This window comes from Ziziphus jujuba, chromosome 3, assembly GCF_031755915.1.
Source record: "Ziziphus jujuba cultivar Dongzao chromosome 3, ASM3175591v1".
Taxonomy (NCBI): Eukaryota; Viridiplantae; Streptophyta; class Magnoliopsida; order Rosales; family Rhamnaceae; genus Ziziphus; species Ziziphus jujuba.
In genome coordinates this window covers 31,863,831-31,887,401 of record NC_083381.1, presented here as the reverse complement: position 1 = coordinate 31,887,401, position 23,571 = coordinate 31,863,831, and the positions used below count along the sequence as shown (strand labels likewise).

Sequence of the window (23,571 nt, the reverse complement as noted above, 5' to 3'; positions counted from 1 at the left end):
AAAAAAAAAAAAAAAGCAAAACAGAAAATGCATGCAGCATTAGCATCAACAAAATTTTATTTCATTCATATATTTCATGATATTTAATTATTTCATCAATTGAAGGGGATAATAAAAAGTTTATAAGTTAAAAGGTCACTATTTCTTAGTAAACTAAAAATTAACAAAACTCAAAAACTTTTACTAGATTAAAATAGATTACCTTTACCTTTTTGAGCACGGTTGAGAAAGTAAGCTACAAAAATATATATATATATATATATATGTGTGTGTGTGTGTGTGTGTGTGTATTTGCAAATACTATCAGAGCTTACTTAATTTAATTTAAAAGATGATTCATATAAATATTACCTCCAACTTTCCTTGAAATGAGGAAACAGTAAGGATACTCGGTGAATCCGATATTTGCTACAAAGGAAGAAGAGCTTCAACCTTTCTTTTTGCACCATAATAGTTTATTTGCAGGCATTCTTCTGCCAATTCATATATGTTCGAATGCATATTTTATCCCAATATTTGGCTCCCCCTGGCTGCAAATATATATATATATATATATATATATGTATATATACACACACAAAATATATGAAGCAAAATACATAAATATTATATATCTATATATATATATATATGAAGCAGGAGAAAAAAAAAAAACAAAAAATACTTCGGTCACAAAACTATGTTTAAATGGGTGATATGTTAATTAAAAAAATAAATTGTAAGGGGGTGTTTTTGTTATTTTAAAAATATAAATGCATATTGCAACTTTGCATAACCATATCAACTAATTTAATATGTATTTTGAGAAAAAAAAAAGCACATATATATAGAAATATTATCTTTCATATATACTAACTACCTTTTCATTATTGCTATTTCACCCTTTTAACTTTTTCTTTCTTTCCCAAGTACTTTTATGGTTGTGAAGAGCCTTAAAAATGATATGGAGAAAATATTTATGCATGATGCTATTTCTTTTAATTGAAAAAAAGAGATATTTGCACTAATGCATCCTAAATTATATTTATTTTTGTACTTCGCAATCTAAATTTTATTTTTTTTGTCGTTGTGCATTCTAAATTTCACTTTTTTTGGCACCTTTCCCCCTTCTCTGTTTTGTTTTTTTTTTTTTTTTTTTTCTTTTTTTTAGTTAACTTTTTAATTAATTTGTCATACAACCGGTACATGGGACAAAAATAAGAATTTTAAGTGTAATTCTATATAGTTTAGAGTGCAAAATGCAAAAAATTTTAAATAAAAAATTAATAAATTTTTTTAATTAAAAAGAATTATTACTCTCCTAATAAATTAGTAAAGTTTTAAAGGAATACAAATGTAACTTTTGAAAAAAATATTAATATGTATATATTATAGAGATTAAAAAAGACTTATAAAAAGATTTAATCTAAGTATTATAAAATCTAAAAGAAAACTTTGAAAGATTACTTTTTCAAAATATGTTATTTATTTATTTATGTATTGTTTATATTTATATTTATTATTTTAAAAAAAACTTTTAATATTTTTTATTATTATATAAAATATTTTCTTTTGCAAAAAAAAATTTTAATGCTTGTTTAAATTTTTTATTGGTTTTTATTTATTTATTATTTTAGGAAATATATTACGTCTAAAGATTTTTATTTTTATTTTTCAAAAATCACGCTTTAAATTTTTCTTTTAATTTTTTTTTTTACAAACTTCTTTAAAATATAATAGCATTAGTTAATAATTTTTTTATATTTAATTTATTTTTTTTATTTGAAAATTTTTGCTTGTTGCACCCAAACTATACAAAATTGCATCTTGTACTTTCATTTTTTACTATCAGCCATGCTGCTAAAAAGTTAAAATAAAAATGAAGAAAGTGTAAAATGCAAAAAAAAAAAAAGTAAAATTTAGAATGCACAATGTCCAAAAAAATAAAAAGAAATTTCAAATGTAAAATTTTAAAATGGATATAGTTTAGGCTGCAATTATTAGCAAGTTCGCTTTAAGCTAAGATAATTTTGAGGCCGTAATTTTCAGGCCAGACTACTCGACAAGAAATAACAAGGCCAGGCGACTTGTCGTTGAGAGGCCGGAGTGCTGTAGTGGCAATAATTTGAGCTCCTTGTGAAACAGTCAATAGGCCAGCATTGCAAGTCATATCAGTTTTGACGTATCCGGGGTAAATGCTATAGATACAGAAATTTGGGAACTTTTTGGCCAAATTCCCTGTTTGGGTATCTATAGCAGCTTTTGAGAGCACTTAGGCTGAGATATGTGTTGGCCATCCCTTTTACTTGTTTGAAATCTTTCACATACTCATTTAATACCTCATCGAGCCTCTCTTTCTGTCAGCCTTTTAACACCGTTGAGTATTTTCTTTGCCATTCAGTGGGCATAATCTGGTAAAGCCAATAAAATCCAAACAAGCATATACAATAATTGATTACTTTTGTAATCAATCTTCTATTTTCACCCAAATAAATAAATAAAACCTTCTATTTGCTAAAGAAGAAACAAAGAAAAATGCTTTTGTCACATGGATAATTGAATTGACTATATTTTGAATTTATTTTTTTATATTTAATTTTTAATTTTAAGAAAAAATTAAAAATAAAAATAAACGAATCTAATTATCAATTATCATTTGTAATAATTTTGACTTATGATGATTACAAGCAAGACAAATACCAAAATATCATTTAGATGGGATCTATTTTTATGTATTTTAGCAATCATATGAGTTTTTTTTTTTTTAATCAACTAATCAAATATAAGTACAAAAATACCATCAAATTAAAAGAAACAATGATAAAAGAAATGAAAAAAAAATCATTAATCAAATTAAGTAATATTTTTGAATGAAAATTAATAAGTAATAAATATAACAATATTAATAATTATGGCATCCATAAGTGTGCTCATGAGAATTTAATTAAATATTTATTTAGGTGCATTTTTACATATTAAATTTTTAATTTTAAAAAGTAAAATAAAAATAAATAAAACCAAATTATCAATTATCATATGCAATGATGTTCGTCATGATGATTATTAAAGAAGAAAAATAGCAAAATTCATGGGGAAAAAAGGGCTTTTTTTTTATATTTGGGAATAGGTTAAATTCATAAAAAAAAAATATAGTTGTAATTTCTTTTTTTATATGAATATTTGAGAGGAAACGGTATTTTAGAAAGTGATTTTCTCGTTAGTGTTGAACTCAAAACTTTTAGTAGGATTAAGTATAAAAATGTTCATCAAATTTATTTATTAATTAACACATGATAAAATATTATTAACTGGTATACTTTTATAATCTAAATATGCAAAAATAAACATTTAAATGGATAAATAAATTAAAAAATAAACCACATAAATATTACTACATCATATACTACATTGTTTAGTAAACATTTTGATGACTTTAATATTATTGCTAATATAATGCCCTATTAATCTGGAGCAAAGTTGAGAAAAATTTTCAATAACAACTTAAATTAATTTGTAATAATCTCTCAAAATAATTTAATAATTAAGTATGTATGGTGTTGATTTTGTTGCTAATATACAGGAGGAAGATCAATTAAAAATAATAAAAATCCATACCTCCAACAATCCTAGAAACGAGGTAACATTAACCATACTTGTTGAATGAGATAATTGCAACAAAGGAAGAAGAGCTTCAACCATTCATTCTTCTTGCACCACAATTGTTTATTTATAGGCATTCTTCCGTCCATATATACGTTCGAACTGCTATTTTATCCCAATATTCGCCTCCCATTGGCTGCAAAAATATTATTTAAAAAGAAGCAAAAAACAAATTTAAATACTGATTGATTAATTTGTTTTCCCATACTAATTAACTAGTAACCAAAAATAATAATAATATTCGTATACATGTTAAAAATGGATGACATTACAATAAAAATAAATTGAAAAAGGGTATTTTCGTAATTTTGTTAATAAGAGATATTGCAATATATTTGACCAATCTTTTTTGTGCATAACATTGTTGAAATCTTTAATTTACTTGTAATAAATTGTCTAAAAAATTAATGACTTCGTGTAACAAATAACTAGCGGTTAAAGCTAAGAATTTGAAGAATAGTTATAATTACGAACATAGCCACCAGCATCCTCACAAGCTCTAGCAAAAGCATCAGAATCCAGTATTAGTATTCCGATTCCTGTATTGTTCACCTGCATTGGCAATTAATCAATATCTTCTACTAACTTCTATCATTAAAATCCGCTTAGTTGGGATAGTTCATTAGTAAAATCCATTATTTTCTCATATATCATATTTTATATATATATATATATATACACAAATTACATGCAATTTTTTTGTTTTTTTAATTATTATAACATTTTTTAATTTAAAAAGGAGGGAGGTAAGGTGTCCCATGATTTTATGGGTGGGTGTGGGTTTAAAATGTATATCCACTAAACCAAACTCATTTAACATTATAAAAAAGCATAATAAAGAAATCTGAAAAATTATAATTTATTTAGTTTTCATTTCTTATAATATATGCAATATAAGATTACAGTCCTGTTTGGCATAGTTTTTAAAAAATCAAAAATGGATTTTGAGCGTCAATACCAGATTTTAAGTCTCAAAAACTTCTTCAAAAAGTGTTTGGAAAATGTTAAAAAAAATGCTTTTGACCTCTAAAAAGTACTTCTAACCAAAGCAGTAAAAAGAGACTTCCCCATGAAGTAATTTTGGAGAAATAAAAAAAGAAGCAAAAGCATAAGAATAAGCTATGCTGAGCATGACCTATGTATAATAATTCAAAATATAAAACTTTTTTATGTTGTACAAATAATGATTACTACAATAAAAAGGACAAAAAAAGGTGTGAAACAGGAAAAAAATTCAATATAAAGAAAATGGATAAAAAATACATAAAATATACGACATGGATATATATATGTATATACGTATATATATATAAAGTAAAGCTCAAATCATAACAATCTAATAATTTTAATATCAATTTTAATATTAGATATTTTTTTATTAACTTTTAGATCATATTAAATATTAAAATTTAAAATTTAACAATAGTAAAGTATAGATTATTGATATACTAAAATTTTATTTAAGAAAAATAAATTTTATTCGGACTTAATGATTAATAAATATAATTTTAAATTTCAGTTTTTAATATAATCCAAAATTAAAAAAGGAAGTAGTTACGTTAGTCTTAATATTAAAGACTTGTTGATCTTAATCATGTAGGTATATATATATATATATATATATAATCGGGCTTAAATAAGGTCTTTAATATGAGGATTAACTTTAGATCTTCTATTTTCAGTCAATGGATGGCAACAAGCATTGAAATTTAAATTATATTTAATAATCATCAAATTTTAACATGATTTATTTTTTCTATGTAGGATTTTAGTATATTACTAAACTTATATTTGACTATTTTTTTAAATTTTAAATTATTGCTTTAATTTGATCAAATAGTCATAAGTGTAAACCTTAATTTATTAAAATAAAGTGAACTTTACTTAAAGTTGACTATATATATATATATAGCTTATCCATTTTGCAAAATCTTTATATATATATATATACTAGCAATTGATTTCACGAAAATATATATAATATTACATCCAACACTCAAATTTTTTTTCTTTGTTTCCAAACAGGAAGAATTGCACTTTAATAACCTAAAGTTTAAGATTTATTCAATTTAGATCTTAATGTTTCGATTTAAGTACTTTAAGCTTAAATTTAAAATTCAATGCGAATTGGTCCAATTTCTAACCATTGTTAAATTTAATGTGCTGATATTATACTAACATCACAATTCATTTTTTAAAAATCAAAAAATTTAAAAAAAGTGAAAAAATAAATTTATTATTTATTATTTATTATTTATGATTTTTTATTTAGAAAAATTGTATAATCTTTTTTGTTTAATTGAAAATACCTACAATCATAATTAAATATTTTTAACTTAAAATTAGAAAAAAATTAAAATTAAAATAAAATTAGCATTTTAATCTAATAAAAATTATTTTAACAGATCAAAAAATAAAAACAATTTTTATACCCATACTTAAAAAAAAAAATGTAGATCAGAATACCAAAATAAAAATTAAAAAATAAAAATAAAATATTTAGAAGTAGTATAAAAGGGAAAACACAAGAGAAGGTTTGGAAGAAGTGGGGAAACATGGTCCTTCGGCGGCCCATTTCTGTCTCCACATGGAAAAAAGATTGGCTACTTTGGGTTATCTGAATGTGATAAAATTTATATATAAGAATCATATATGTAATTTTATAGAATTGTCTTATTATATTAAATAATATGATGATTGTTTTGTTATTACTATTATTTTTTCTTTTTTTTGTGATACGGTCCACTAAATGTTTTGACTTACTGGATGGCCAACTGATTTTAGCGGCGGATTTCTCTCCATCGGGATTGCAGCAATATATATAATTTATAATAGAAAAATGTTATTTGTCAATGTAGAGTCATTAATAAATTTAAAAAGGCGATCAAAATGCTTCACTTTTTTAAAATAAAAAATTAATATATAATCAAATGCAATTAATTAGTCATTGTTATATTAGAAATAATCTTATTGATGATGATTATTATTATTAGTGGCAAATTGAAAAAAAAAACATTTATAATAATTGTTTTGCCCCTCATATTGAATGTTTAATTTTGTTTTTTTTTATTTATTTTAAATATTGAAAGTGTCACCTTTATTTTTAAATTAGATTATTTCACACATTCGCATCATATTAAAGGTAAAATCTAAATTCCAATTTATCTTTTGGACTATCTTTGATTCTACTATTTTTTTTTATGAGGTTATAATAATTTCTATGTTAAAAAAAAAAAGAAAAAAAAAAGAGAGCATATATCGAATCACGACTTTATAGTATTGATATAAGAAGTATAAAATATATCAATTAACCAATTTTCACTTGATAAATGGTACTAAAATTTAGAAATTCAATTATTACTACTTTACTACACGGATAGTACTTAACTTTGTTACACCACCAAAAATTAAAATAAAAACACATGTTCAATCGCTTTTACTTTAAGAGGCAAATTAATTCACTCTCAAACCTTCTTTTCTTAATTATTGAGGTTTTTATTTTTTTAATCTTACAAATTATAATCAATCACATGCTAATAATGTAATAGATATTATCTAGTCCTTTTTTCTTTTTTTTCATTATCCTAATTAATCAATGAAAATCAACTTTACTAAATTTCTATTGGGACAGTCAAATGGCAATGATCTTAGATAAAAATCTTCCAAGCCAAGACCTAGTTTCAAAATCCCCTACCTAATTTATCCCCAAAAAAAAAAAAAAAAAAAAAACTGCTAATCAAAATTTCTAATTATAGTTTATTTTTTTAATTATATAAGAATATCATTTTATTTCCACAACATTTGTGTGTGTATATATATATATATATATATAAATTTGAGTTTGACTTATGCAGGTGCAAATACAGAAACCATATATCAATTATTATGTATCCACATCCATTAAGTGTACCACAAGCCATTAACTACCTAATTAATTAATTAGCATCTAGTTTTACTACCTAATTAATTAATTAGCATCTATTTTTTTGGAGTGTTTGTTTAAGATTTTTGAATCTTAAAGGATGCAAGTGAAAAATGACAAGATTAGTAAGCAATCTCGTATTGCTCGGAAAGAAATTGGTTAAATGACACTCATATATATATATATATATATATATATGGGCAATTTCTCTCACTAGTATGAGATGTTTTGGGCAAATCAGTAGAGTTTGGGCCGAAACAAAACCTTGTGGACTAGACCAAAATAAAAGATACCATTTTGGTGGACCAACCCTGGATCGTGACATAATAGTGTCAGAACTTAATCCCCAACCAAAAGTATGCTAATGAGGACAATGGTCGTGATTATGCCCAAGCAAACAATCTTAGTATTATAAGCCTTTCTAAGGCAAGCCAGTGAAACTTAAACTAAAACAAAACCATACTGATTGGGTCAAAATGGACAATATCATACTAATGGATTTAAAAATGTATCATAATAGTATGATCATTTATTAAAACAAATATATAACGCTCTGGTTTCATAAATATTTGTATGCACATGTATGATATATATTACAACGAATTTAAAAACTCAAAACTCCTTCATGAGAAATGAAAAGGCCAGACGACTTGTCGTCGGGTGGCAAGAGTGCTGCAGTGACAAGGATTTGAGCCCCTTCTTCAACAGTCAAGAGGCCAGTATTGCAGGTCATATCAGTTTTGACATATCCAGGGTGAATGCTATTGACGCGGAAATTTGGGAACCTTTTGGCCAAAATCCTTGTATAGGCATTCATTGAAGCTTTTGAAAGTTTATAGGCTGATACATTTGTTGGCCATCCTTTTGCTTCTAAGCGGCCCTCTTTGAAATCTTTCATAAACTCACTCAACACCTCATCCACCCTCTCTTCTGTCAGCTTTTCAACATCATTTAGTATTTGCTTTGCCAATTCATTGGGAATATTCTGAACAAATCACATCCAAACATATATATATATATATATATATATATAATTCGACTCAATGAGGATATCTTTTAACTTTTTAAATTAAGAATGAACATGCTGAATTATATAAAACCACTAGACTATTTATTAGATTAAATATGTCACATCAAATATATTTAACCCAACAATTTTAAATGATTTGCTCCATTTATCTTTAATTTGAAAATTAAAGAATATCCTTGCTTGAAAATTATTGTATATATATATATATATATGTAAATAATAATTAAATTATATGATATATATATATATATATATACAGTCCGTCTATGGTGCGAACGGTCCTCATGCGGACCATAGTATTGGTGACGGTTTTTTATAGTATTGGTGACGATTTTCTAAAAAACCATCGTTAATACTATGAAAAACCGTCACTAATACTGCAATCCTCATGCGGACTGTCTTCACCATAGAATTTCTATATATATATATATATATATATCAATCCAAAAAACAAAAAGCAATTATCAATCAATCCAATATATATACAACTGGGGACCACATATATACAATTGGGATATATTTAGATGTGAATTCAGAATATCATTGGTAGAGAAGATAACAGTAGTAATCAATAGGCTGTAAATTGTTTGGTGCCTAAAAACTTTATGAAAAAATTCTACTACTTATATACATAATTGATACATCATTTGTAATTACTTCAGACCTACATATGGAAAAAGGGAAGCTATAGCTAATATAATCATAGGGCCTAAGGAATATATGTATATGCAATTACGCATGGACCAACATTATCAACAAAATTTATTTCATCCATTTTTCATGATATTAATGTATTTCATTAACTGAAGGTGAAAAGAAAAAGGTTATAAGTTTAGAAGGTGCGACTGTTTCTCATTAGTAAACTAAAAACTTACCAGAATTCAAAAAACTTCTACTAGATTAAAATAGATTAAGCTTTCGAGCAAAGTTGACAAAGTGAGTTTCAAAAAACAATATTTTTTTGCAAATACTCTAACAGCTGATACATTTAGTTTAAAAGATGATTTACCTCCAAGCTTCCTAGGATTGAGGAAACATTAAGGATCCTTGGTGAATGAGATAATTGCAACAAAGGAAGAAAAGCTTCAACCATTCTTTTTGCACCATAATAATTTATTTGCAGGCATTCTTCAACCAATTCATACGTTTGAACGGACAATTTATCCCAATATTTGGCTTTCAATGGCTGCATGTGCATATACATATAAATATAAATATATACATATATATATAGGAGAATTTTACTATCAGGACATCATATTGGTTTTTCTAATAGGATCTTATTTTTTAGCTCTTAGATTAATCGTTTTGAGGGTTGAGATGTAAAAAAATTTTAAGGGTGAAAGAGCTCAAGCAAGGTTCACTTTTCTCCCTTAGAGTTTTATTACATCACTCAACTTATTTAAACCACCAAGATATCTTTAAATCTCAATTCTTAAAAATATTCAAAGATTGATAAAAAAGATTTTAATGAAAAATCCATTAATGCATCCCGATAAAAGACTCACTATATATATATATATATATATATCTATGTTTATAATATTTTCCCGGTAAACCATAAGTAGAATGTAACAATAATTATTCACAAAAGGTTTTTTTGTTTTTGTTTTTGGTTTTTATTTATTTATTTATTTATTTTTGGGTACAACACAAAAGTATGTTTGCATAATGGACGATGTTAATTAATATAAAAATAAATTGTAAAGGGCCCCTTTTTGTAATTTAATATATATATATATATAAATACACACACTTATATATAACGGAATAAGTTTGCATGACCATGCATGATACTATTTACTACCCTTTAAAATAATTTTCAGGCAGCAAAGAAGAATAATATATAGTTAATTACGTACCCAACCACCAGCATGCTCAACAGCTCTGGCTAATTCTTCAGGATCCAATATCAGTCCCGATATGGCTGCATTGTTCACCTGCACCATTGATATCCCATTAGCTTCTTTTATTAAATAGTTTTTTATTTTCTATTTAAATTTTCTAAGAAAATAGTTGATAGAAATAGAATTATACAGAAATCAAAATGTAAATTATGATTAATAACTTTATATATATTAACAGTAAGAAGAGTGTATCCATATACAAAGACATTTGGGTATATAATAATTTCAAAAATATTAATCTTGATCCATGAACATTTACCCGTCCAATAGTGAATAGTATACAGTTATTGAAGTTCTCGAAATTTTAGAAGACTATAATTTATCCACCGTTGGATAGATCTATTCAGAGGCTCAGATTATGCGTGATTTTCTTTAAACCAAGATTTTTGCTCAGTTTTACATGTTCAAAATCATCAATCAAATTTGAATGTTTTCGTATGCTTAAATAATACATATGCGCATATGCATATACTTAAACATATATAATCGGTGGATCTCATACTATTATCTATGAAATTTTAACATTTTTTAATTTAAGTTTAAAAATAGGTTAAACCTAATCAAACAAACCCAAAAAATTTAACTTAGAATATTATTATGGTGTTATAGATGACTCAACTCGCCTAGGCACAATCAAAAAAGAATTTCTGCAGTACGAAGCCAGGAATCACATTAAATGTCACCCCTGCTTCGAGCTATATACACTAGCAAGCTTACAACCTAAAAGGGCAGCAAGAGAAATGCTAGACACAACAATCTCCTTGAAGTAACACGTGGCAGAAGACTCAAGCATCCTCCATGTCACCTGCAGAAATATCCAAGCGAGTGAGCACTTGCCAAAATAACGAATCTATGAGCTTAGAAATCGTATGGATAGAAGCACGCCTAAGGCGCCAAGGTATTTACATATCACCACTATGAGCTAGCCAATCAGAAGTTGTTATTCCTCTGGAGCTCATGCAAGTCCCTTAGATGGGCCAGAATGGAGCATCAGACAGACATGACTGAACGCCTACATGGAAGGCATGAGCTGGCAAAAGCTCGTCACCTCCTCCAGCTGTTGTCTTATTAGAGGTTGAAAACATTTCCACCTGACAGGAAGCTCCCCAAGCTGAATGAAAAATCTAAGTGGCCTTCATCTCGCGGCCTGGGTGAGTCGCAGCGCAAATTCATCCATCTTTACTTCCTCCTATAAAAGGGGCGCAAGTTTGATCTTCAAGGGACTTCCTTTTTCTTCTCTTCCTCTTTTTCCTGATCTTTCCTCCTCGTTACCCTCCTTTGAACTTAGATGTTATTCAACTAGAATTCGCTCCGAGGGTGACCTTTTTCACCTCATACACTGACTTAAGCACTGGAGGGGTTTATGCCGGCCTAGCTGCCACCGTCCCCTAACATCCTTTTGTCTACTCTTATCATGTCAACTTGATTGTATTATACTAAAGATTTAAGAAATCAACCGTTTAGATTCAGTTTCAAAAATATTTATGGCCTAATTAAACAAGCACAAACAAATTTCACGAATATAATTAAAAATCTTAACATAACATTATCAAGCCAACCTAAAAAAAGATGACTTTTTGATAGATAGATAGATAGATGGCTATTTGTGAGAAGGGTAGAAGAAGCAGAGACAAATAAAGATAAGATTTCCAAACATAGAAATTAGTTCATATTATTATATACCAAGATATCAAGTTTTCCAAACTGGGTTGTGATGAAATCTGCCAAAGAAGCAACAGAAGCAGGATCAGTCACATCAAGCTGATGAAAAAGCACTCGACCTGAAAGTTCAAACTCCTTCAACTTCTCAACAGCTTCAAGACCCCTCTTTGCATCTCTAGCAGTTAAAATCACAGTGATTCCATTGAAGGCCAACTGCTTCACAGCTTCCAATCCAATCCCCTTATTTGCCCCTGTTACTACTGCATACCTGAGATACCAAAATAATAAAATATATATTAATTATTAAAATATATATATATATATATATATATATATTTAAACATGGTGTTTTATACATATATAAGCCTACAAAGGGTTTAGTTTTGAACTCAATTAGTGTGAAGCAAAAAAGCACATTTCCATGTGAGGAAAGTACTTGAGTAGTAAGTTTTCATACCTCTGGGAAGCTTCGGCTTCTGACATTGTGGATGATTCTGAGACTGGGTTAACTATGTGCTTGAATATTAGAAGTGCAATGCGTACATATGGCTTAGAATTTTAAGAGTACAAATAATGATAAAGAAGCTTTAAGCCAAATTTTCAGAGACTTTGTAATCATAAGTTTACCATCATCGAAGGCAAGGATGCATCAAGGCTCAAGATCTGATTTTCTTTTTTTTTTTTTTTTTGGGTGGAAAAGACGAGATTCAAGATCTGTTGTGTTATGCGGTTCATAAGCAAAGTTAGAAGCTACAGGGAGTTTGGATAAGGATGATTCAGAAGAAATTACTGTTCCAATAAGTAAAAGAAATGTGGCCAGGTCTTCATTGTTGGAGTTGGCTAAAAGACATGTGATGCTAGCTTACTTCTATAACATGGAGCCAAAAAAATGAAAGCAGAAACGGTTAACTTTCTTATTTTTAATATTAAAAAATAAAAATAAATGCTATAAATTAATATTCTTATCCATAATGTATCAATTTTATTCTTATGTAATATACCATAAGATAAAAAGCAGAGCCAATTAAAACTTAACTGATATATACCTCTACCTCTATATATATATATATATATATATATGTATATATATTTTGTACTTGCCATCTCAAGTTACGCGGCAACAAACCTGTTTATAATGCAGAGGCGTGTAATAAAAGTTTATACATATAATCAAATACATTATTTTCCTGTTGGCCATTTGGCCTAACAAAAATTACAAAGTTTTATTTTTTTTATTTTTTGGTAAAAGTATATTATCAATAAATAAAAAATCCTTATTTTCATTTAAAATTCAAGCCCTAAAAAGTTAACTAAATTAAAACAAAGAAAAGTGACATTTTCTCTTTAAAATCAATATATATATATTATTTATGTCTCATTATGCAATTATTAAAAATAAAAATAAAAAAGTAAAAAAACCAAGAACTTTGGTTTCTCCACTTTTGATGGGACCGCTCCTAGAATCTTCTCGGGACTGTCAAATGGTTCTATCTAGTGAAGTCTCAATGAGCATTCCATAGAAAAAATCCGATGGAACCTTTCTTAAATCATGAATAATCAATGCATGCACAATAAAATAATACATTGATATATAAATATAAACAACAACAGCATGCAAGTCCACAACTATAATTAATATCTACAATCCGTCATATTACAAGTTACTACTACACATACATAATAGGGTTACTATTGTATTCATAATTTAAGTCAGAGTATTCTAAGAGTATTTATAACATTAAATAATACATTTAAAGTGAATAAGTCTGAAAAAAGTAAAGATAAATAAGGAAGGATAAACAAGGTTGCTGCTGTGGAAAGCACGGAACAACAAGTAATGTGCAAAGTAGACTATATGCTAACTGCCTAAACCGAGTGGAATGAATTTAAAAACAAATAAAATATGAGACAAATATATCTAAATGAATGACAAAATACAATACAGATATAATATTTCATTTTTGTAAATCTTTCTTTTTCTCTCAAGAGCTAAATATGAGATAACGATATCTTAGTGAGTAGCAAAATACAATAGAAACATAATATTTCCTTTCTGTAAATCCTTCTCCTTCTCTCAAGGCCTATTGTTCTATTCTTTTAAAAGATTTTCCATTTAAAAATCATTTTACAAAACCTAAACCTATATCCAAAATCAATATCATAAAACTGATGCTCAAATATTATGAATTGATGACCATTAAAATATTATAAACTAGATTAATCATGAATTAAATATTGAGCATAAAATCGTATAAATATATTTTCATAAAATAATTATAAAAAGTGCAGTAAAATCATAAATATTATAAAATTGACAATGTACTTAGAAATATAGACAATATACTATACAATATACATAGTACTGTCAAATGATATGTAGTGTCCTAGAACACCATCGAACAGTAAAAGAAAATTAACCTATGTGATGAACCCACGTTATGATCCTTAGCATACCAAAGATATCATGCACTATAAACCTATAGGATGATTCCACCTTACAACTTTTAGTGTGTAAAAGGTACGACAATAATGAACATGTGGGATAAACTCACCTCAAAACCCTTAGCATATTACAGATATCATGGCAAACATGCGCGCTATAATATAATATTGAATAGAGATACTGGTACTATATGATACACTAATTGAAAATAACAGTATAATATTCATAAAACAATCTTTTCAAGATCATACTTTTCCAAATTTTTCAAATAATATTGTACCTAAAGCATAATTTAATATCCAAATCCAATAATTTATTTAAATATTTTCAAATTTTCAAATCATTATTTCATGCTAAAACATGAATACTAATAGTGAAATATATATATCACCATAAACCATTTTTAAGCACTTAAAAATATAAAACACTTAAATATGCTTAAAAATATATAATTTCCAATCCACTTTTAAATCAATTATTTTTTAAAATAACTAAAACATTAATTTAGTTATCAAAATATTTTAATACCAATATTTACAAGTTCATTATTAACTCATTAGAATTTAAAACCATTAAAAATCTTATCAAAAGTCATATGAAATTATAACACACATGTATTAAAACCAATATTAATATATGCTTAAAATAAACATTTAGATCAAACCATATGTATTTATAAAATATCCAAACCACATATATATTATACTACCATTCCCAAATTCATTTAAAAATATAACCACTTACAAATACCACTTATGCTCACTCTCACTCCTTCTCAAGATCTCATCCAAGCTCAATACGAGTGCCTGTAAGATAATAAAATATTCCTCAAGCTCCAACAACTAAACCAAAGATATTGATATATACCAAATTATCTTAAGATAATTTATACAACTATAAAATTATGTAACTTGAATATCGAATAGTCTAATTTTATGGTGAATCCTTAGGATCCGGTATCTAGAAATGGAACTTTTTTTTTTTTTAACCCAAAAGCCAATTTTGTGAATTCGAAACTTTTAATGGGTCCTGCAAATATCTAACAACACTAGTCCAACTTTAATTTTATCTAATTTGTCCAATTTTTATCCAAAGATTATTTAGTTTTACCCTGTATTTAACTAATTAACCCAAAAATGGAAAAATGATCAAACAATGTTTAAAATTTACAAATTTTATATCAACGGAAAGCCCAAGAGATAAAGAATACACTGATGTGCTCACCTCGGTCCAAAAGTGTCACTAGTAGCCAAAAACTCGTCAAAAAATTAGGCTAAAATTCTCATTGATAAATCTCTCAAATCATCAAAAATCATGGCAAAAGGAGCACAGGAATGGATCTACAGGGTCCAAAAATGAGAAAGGGAGATGTCTATGAGTTGACCTGAAACAGCTAAAACTCTGGCCAACCTGCCGGAGACCTGGAATGGTGCCATCGCACCTTTGCTGGCCAGATCTGAGAGTATCTAGTGGAATTAGGCCATAAAATATTAGGGTTTTTTGGGTAATGGAATGGGCTTCCTAGTGGTTTAGCACATGTAGCTTGGTGGTGGCTTGAAGTAAAAGCAACAGTAACCCGGTTGGTGCTTAAACGGGTTCAGATCCTAAGGCCTAGGGAGAGCTCTCTCTGATTTAGAGGATAAAATGGATATTTTGGGATTCGTTCACTGTTGAACACACTTTTCAAAACTTATATAGGGCCTTGGATTACTAGCAGATAACAATACTGGACTAAGTTGAACATTGATATAATACTAATGTTTAAAACTTTCCAGAGTTATAATGTTTTAACCGTAAGTCGGAATTAGGTGTACCATTAATCTATAAATTGGTATTGATAAGCTCTGCGGAATGGCACAAGGGTCAAACAAATAAAAGTCAAACTTTTCCCATTTAAAAAGTCCAACTTAATCAAACTTGATCACTTTGTCTAAAATTTCAAATCTGAGTATTTTCTTAGGACTAGTTGTTACAACTCTATGGTATATGGTGTGTGCCCATTAAGAATTTTAGAAATATTTTGAAGAGTTGAAAACAATTCATTTTTCATATTAATTAACCATCACAATTGCATTTAAACAATTACCTTTACATTTGAAAAAGGTTTTCATACTTTGTAACATTTTCCATATTAACCTAATCGCCTTATTTGCCTCTGTTACAACTCCAATAAATTTAAACATGGTGTTTACACATATATACAGCTGAAATGGCTTTATCCAAAGAAAAAGAAAAAAAAAAGAGTTTGAAAATTTAAATTGTTTAGAAACAAAACCATGACTCATATACGGAGGAAAGTATGAATAGTAGCTATTTGTACCTTTAGGGAGCTTAGTGAAATTCTTTTTTGGTAAATGAGCTGAGTGAAACTCTTATACATATGTGAGAGCCACATGTACATTAGAAAAAGAGAATATATTATTGTAGATTTTTTCCCATGAACTTATAACATCTGAGGTTGTATTTGAACAGTATTGAAGCTGGGATTTTGTGCCTAAATGTCAAAACTGTGTACTAACAAAGAAACACTTATGTCCAAGTAGAGGTAGCAATTCAGGTAATGATATGTGAAATGACTCGAAAAGACATGAAAAAAAGGGATTTAGGTTTATAATAAATGGATTCTGGTCATAATCAAATCAATCCATTTAACACGATTATTAATCCTGTCATTTTCGAGTTGATCTGTTTAACTTGAAATTGACCTTCAATAACCTATTTATTAAACGTGTCAGTTTTAACCCGACTTGATTATATATCTATTACAACCCATTTAAATTTAGTTATAAATTACAATTTTATCCACTAATATAATATTTAATAAGTAAAAGTAAATGTTAGTAAAGTAATTTCCTATTATTAATTTTTTAAAAACAGAAATAAAAACATCAAAAAAGAAACTCAAGTTACTAAAACTCCACCACACGATTAGATTAGAAGCCCTAATTGGTCATTTATCTTTCTAAACTCCAACTCCAAGCCACAGCCGCCATCACTAATCTGAAGCACGGCTTGAACAATAGCGCTTATCTTTCTAGCCTTCTGTTTCTTCTCTCTCTTTCTCTCTCTCTCTCTCTCTATATATATACTGGGTCCTAGTTTTGGCCATTTTCTTCTTTCTTCTCATTGTGTGGTGCCCTAGATCTTGAAAAAACAAAGGAGAAGAAGCTTGCACCAAGCAAGATCAGAAAATCCACTTCGCTTCGTGCACTAATTCCACGAGTTTTAGGCACGGTGAGTCCTCAAGTCAATGCTATTTGTTCTTTACTCTGTAACTATACTTAACACACTGCAACCATTAATATTGATAAGCTATAGAAATGTTTCAGAGAAAATTTGAGTTCAAATATTGTGTTTCAAATATTAATGAATTATAGGCAATTGAGTAGGATTAAAACTTTGTAATTGTTTTCTTTGGTTGGATTGTAAATGAGTTTCAAGTTTGATGCTTCAAATATGAATGAATTATTGGCAATTTCATAGGATTAAAACTTTAGAATTGTTTTCATGGGTTGGATTGTAAATGGGTTTCAAGTTTGATGACCTTGTGATTAAGGACATTGCAGGGTGCATAGTATTTTAACAGAAAACAATGTTTAGCTAGCAGCATTAACCTACCATGAATCATATGGAGAAATACTCAAAATCCTATTCTACCTATGCATTCAAAAGTGAAAATAAAGAAAAGACAACAATAATTATTGCAAGATCATGTCAGCAACAATCACAAGTCAGATACATTATAAAACATCTATAGCTAGATGCCATGTTCTATTCCCTCTTTTTATTTTCAATTCATCAGAGTAATTAGCATAAGAATCGAAAAAACATCAACTTACTATTGATTAGCAAGTTGAAAGTAATGTTATATATTCCATTAACCAATTTGAGAATCCATATCTTTCTATACATACATGATGAAGAATGCCATAATATATATTTGATAGCATACCAAGAGTGATCCCCTTGGTCACCTTTTGTAATAAGAGCTTATTAATGCTTTGAATTTCCCATGTTCAGCTGCAATAGACAATATGTTTTCTCATACTATGAAGATGTGTTCTTAAGAACACCTAGTAATACAGTTATAGTAGAGAAAAGAATAATCCAAACACATACATAAACTAAGTGACCTGTTCAACTAAAAATGCATTTTTAAACTTCATTATAAAGAAAATTTTATATTAGTAACTTTTAGGAGCACAAAAAGGTAATTTCATTTGGCATTAGTTTATCAAAAACTCTAAAGAACTTTTGTGGCAAGCCAGATTACTACCACTCCTTTATTTAGGTATAAAGCTAGCTTATCACCATTCCTCTTAGAAAAAGGATATATATATATATTGATTTGTGATTTGGAAAATAAAAAATTGGGGAAAAAAACAAAAGAATTGGACAATATTGTTGCAATTTATATTAGTTAATTGTACACTAAAGAAGACCTAACAAAGACTAGGTGTCCCTCTCTCTACATTAACTACATGATCTGTCAATATATAGGTACAGAACCAGATTATCAGCACTTCTCTTGTTTATAGCATTATAGCATTAGAAAATTGATTTATATGTGTGTGTGTGTGTGTGTGTGTGTGTGTGTAATTTTTCTTTGTGATTTGGAAAATAAAAAATTATATACGTGTTGTATATATTTTGCTTTGTGATTTGGAGAATAAAAAATTATATACATGTTTACCTTGAGATTATTAGAATATGTTATTTTAATATGTAATTTATTTTTTTTGAAATGGATGGACTTCAAGTAAATCTTGAATCAGATAGTTTGGAAGTGCCTATTAATTTAGAAGATGATGCAAGTCCTATGGAGGGAGTCACAAGTGACATAAAGTGAAGCGCGAGAGAACACTTACATCAACAGTTTGGTCTTACTTTGATGTGCTTCCGTTGGATATTAATGGTAAGCAAATATGTAAATGTAAAGATTGTGATAAAATTTATCTCCATGATAGTAAATATGGAACAGTAATTTGTATGCATCATTTAAAAGTTATGTGAGAATAAACACCCCGTGATATAGGCCAATTATTAATATATCAAGATAAAAGGACTATCTCATTGAATGCATCTAAATTTGACTTTGAATATTTTCGAGAATTAGTAACTTCGACCATAATCATGCATGATTTGCCTTTCCAATTTGTTGAGTATGATGGAATTAGAGGCATATTTCAATATTTGCATCCAGATATACAAATGTCTCTAGCAATACTATTAAGTCAGATGTTCTTAAAATGCATTTGAAAGAAAAATGTAGGATAAAATGCATGTTGGATGCAACTCCTAGTAGAATTTGTTTGACATCTGATTTATGGAATTCTACAACTACTAAAGGATATATATGTCTTACTTGTCATTTCATTGACAAAGAATGGGTCTTGCAGAAAGAAGCATTAAATTTCTATTATATGCCACCTCCACATATTGGTATAGAATTGGTAGAAAAAATGTACCCTTTGTTATGTGAATGGGAAATTGAGACAAAGTTATTTTCTTTAACTTTAGATAATGCTTCTACAAATAATGTCTCTATGAAATGTTAGTTACTCAATTGCAATTGAAGGGGTTGTAGTTTGTGATGGTGATGTTTTTCTCCTTAGATGTTGTATTCATATCATTAATTTGGTAGTAAGATGGGTTGGATACTGATAATGTTGTTCACAAGATTCGAGAAAGTATTAAGTATGTAAGGGAGTCACAAGTAAGAAAGCAAAAGTTTTTGAAATGTGTTAAATTGTTGTCAATGGACTCTAATAGAGGTTTGAGGCAAGACGAGCCTACTAGATGGAACTCTACATATTTAATGATTGAAAGTGTCTTGTACTATTGGCATGCCTTTTGTCATTTGGAACTAAGTGATTCAAATTATAAGAGTTGTCCTTCTAGTCATGAGTGGGAGAAGATTGAAAAGATAAGCAGATTCTTGGGTTTGTTTTACGATATCACTTGCATATTTTTGGGGACTAAATATCCTACTTCAAATTTGTACTTTTTCTTAGTTTTCTTTTGTTATGTTACATTGAAAGAAAATTTTGAAAGTGAGGATGTGCACTTGAGAACCATGGCTAATCAAATGCTTAAAAAAATTAAGAAGTATTGGTTAGAATTTAGTTTGATATTAGCCATTGCAGTGATTATTGATCCTCGATATAAGCTTTAATTTGTAGATTGGTGTTACAAAAAAATTTATGGAGCTAATAATTCTAGTGAGTTCATACGAGTTAAGAGTAAATTATTTCTGATATATAAGGAGTATATTCAAAAAAGACTGTCGACATCTTCTATGCATTCTTTGGAGAAAGAAAAGAGTATTGCATCTTGTGGTGTTGGAGAAAATGGCGTTGCTTTTAAAAAGATAGCTAATGCCATTTTGAAGGTAAATGATTCTTAAATTTTTTTATTTTTTATTTTATTTTTTTATATTTTTTGTATATGAGTTAATTAATGATTATCTATAATTTTTTTTAAAAGACTCTTATTGAGATTTTTATTTTCTAATAATGTAGGAACTTAAAATTTGTGAAATTGAGGAGTTAGGTGTCAATACCAAAAATAATAATAATAATAATAACAATTAGAGCTTTATTTTGAGGAGCCAAGGTGGCTACTTAAATTGAATTGAATGTGCTTGATTGTTGAAAAGCAAATCAGTTTCATTATCCCTAAGTTACTTCAATGTCTTGTGATTTATTGAGTATTCTTATATCCACTATTAAATCTAAATCTGCTTTTAGCATCGGTGAACGAGTGTTAGATCAATTTTTTCGTGCATTAAAGCCTAATATTATTGAAGCAATTGTTTGTGCAAGAGATTGATTGTTTTGGGGAAGAAAAAAAAAAGGTAATTATTTTTATTAATGTTTTCTTTATTTCATTTGCATATATGAAACTTTTTTGGTTATTTAACTGTTAATTTGTTTTCAATTAGACTTAACATATTATTAGAAGTCAACCTTATTTATTTTGTAAGGGATAAAATCTGTTTGGTTTTATATTCATAAATATTGAGGTGAGCATTGGATAAAATGTGGACAACCACTTTTAGAAAAAAAAGAGAATTGGTCTTTTTTTTTTCTTTTTTTTTTTACCAATTCAATTTTTCTGCTTTCTATGTTTAATATGATAAATATTAATGATTTTTGGTTTTACTAATTCATGCAATGTACAGTAAAATTTCAAGCACAATTTAATGATCTTACTGAAGATGTTTTGAGCTATGATATTAATAAAGAAGAATCTTCCAGTTAGTGTTTTAATTATGCCAATACTTAAGCCTAAAGTAATATCAATCTTAAAATTTGTTTAATTTATTTTATTATATTTAAATATTTTATTTCCTATTTTATGTTTAATTGGTTGTTTTTTTTTTTTTTAATTTACTTGAAAATGATGACTTCAGGCCGGATTGTTGAGCACCAAAAATTGACATATTTGGTTTGGAGTTTGGACATTGACAAATATATTTGGAACATAATGATGATTATGTCCTTTTTCCTTTGTTTTTATATGTATTATAGTAACAATTTGAGACTATATCTATATGGTTGTGATATTATTTATTTCATTTTGTAGTGGTGTAATACTATTATCAGCAGTTGTGGACATTGAAATATTAATGTTGGTGCATTGAAACTTTCTTTTTTTTTTTTTTTTTTTTTTGGGAAGCACGGGGTATTGAGACTTATGTATTGTGGATTAGGATTTTTAACACGATTATTAAACGGGTTTACACGAACCCAACCCGTGAACACAAATTATCAAGTCTATGTGCGAGTGTTGCACCACATTGAAACCGTTCAATAGGAAATCCCTATTTTCTTTTTCTGTCCAGTGTCCTGTCCTTTTTTTCTCTGTGTTCTAAAAATAGAGGATCACTTGATTTACTTTTTCTTTATCTATATTCTATTGAGATAAACTTTGGTTGTTTTTAAACCATCTATTTTTACATGATTCTTTTATAAATATTTTAATATGTATTATAAATTAATTAATTAAAATATTAAATTATATCAATTACTTTAAAATTATATCAATTCTTTTTTTTTATTTAACCATATATTATATTCTCAGAGTTTAAAATTTAAAAATTAAAATTAATCACTGAAAATATCTCTTTCATTTTTCTTCTCAAATCCGTTACAGTCCTATAGATTTTGTAATTTCTTAATTTTTGTCTCAACTCCAATAAAAATGTCCATATTCAAAATCCAAAACCTAGATATTTTTGTCATTGTAAATAAAAACTCAAATTTAGGAGGAGCTAATTTCTTTTCATTTTCTTTTCTTAAAAAATATTGAAAAAAATTAGGAAAACAAAATAATGAAAACAGCAAAGAAAATAAATAAACAACTTTATATCAAATTCAAAATAAGTGAAAAGAAAATTTTAAATTTTAACCAAATCTTTACAAACAAAGAAAAAATAGTTTTAGAGGTAAAAGAAAAAGAACAGAATGGTTGATCTAGGAATAATAATGAGTTACATGCATTTACAAAAAACGTGGCAGAAGGAGGAAAAGAGTAAAAAAGGCAATGGTTTGGTGTCCAAATTTTAGTGGCTAGGCGCACGTCAGCTGGTGGGATCGTCGCACATAACTTTTTCTCGTATCGACCTAATATGGGCTTAATGTGGCATAGAAGAAATTGAGTCAATTTTTTCGAACTTTTTAAACATAATTTTACCAAAATTAGTGTATTGGGATTACTAATAAAAGATCAATAACCATCAAAGAATGTGTTAAAATCAAAAAGTATGTGTTTTAAAAAAATGAAATATTGCAAAATTGCTAGCAGGAAAGCACATGATGTAATTTTTCTTGTGAATACGAAGTTGATTGTTATTTTTAATTTATATGAAATTGTTTATTATTTGAAAGATTCACTGTAGTTTAGTTTGGTAATGATTATAAGACTTCTAAAATTGATTATTAAAAAAAATTGAACTATTTAGATG

General features: G+C 27.5%; 1 protein-coding gene across 3 annotated transcripts; it reads right to left on the bottom strand.

Annotated features, from left to right (window-relative positions):
* Nucleotides 1-8,068: 8,068 nt before the first annotated feature.
* LOC112489296 ((+)-neomenthol dehydrogenase-like) lies at nt 8,069-12,990 on the bottom strand. Of its 3 annotated transcripts, none has more exons than XM_048477883.2 (5): nt 12,618-12,984; nt 12,182-12,428; nt 10,454-10,531; nt 9,601-9,777; nt 8,069-8,546 (listed from the first exon to the last, which is right to left on the bottom strand). In XM_048477883.2, exons 1-5 carry the CDS (start codon nt 12,641-12,643, stop codon nt 8,166-8,168), a joined length of 909 nt encoding a protein of 302 aa, XP_048333840.1. In that variant the 5' UTR covers nt 12,644-12,984; the 3' UTR covers nt 8,069-8,165. The 3 variants fall into 3 exon arrangements, with proteins under 3 accessions (XP_048333840.1, XP_048333841.1, XP_048333842.1); XM_048477885.2 differs by having other exon boundaries at nt 8,394-8,491; nt 12,618-12,986; XM_048477884.2 differs by lacking the exon at nt 9,601-9,777 and having other exon boundaries at nt 12,618-12,990.
* Nucleotides 12,991-23,571: the final 10,581 nt, after the last annotated feature.

What these genes read in the sequence shown, in the direction of transcription:
- LOC112489296 (XM_048477883.2), bottom strand. Translation starts at nt 12,643, where the DNA reads ATGTCAGAAGCCGAAGCTTCCCAGAG. An exon ending in GAAGCCGAAGCTTCCCAGAG is followed by an intron (nt 12,429 to 12,617) that starts GTATGAAAACTT and finishes TTGGTATCTCAG; the next exon opens with GTATGCAGTAGTAACAGGGG. An exon ending in CAATCCTAGGAAGCTTGGAG is followed by an intron (nt 8,547 to 9,600) that starts GTAAATCATCTT and finishes TGATTTGTTCAG; the next exon opens with AATATTCCCAATGAATTGGC.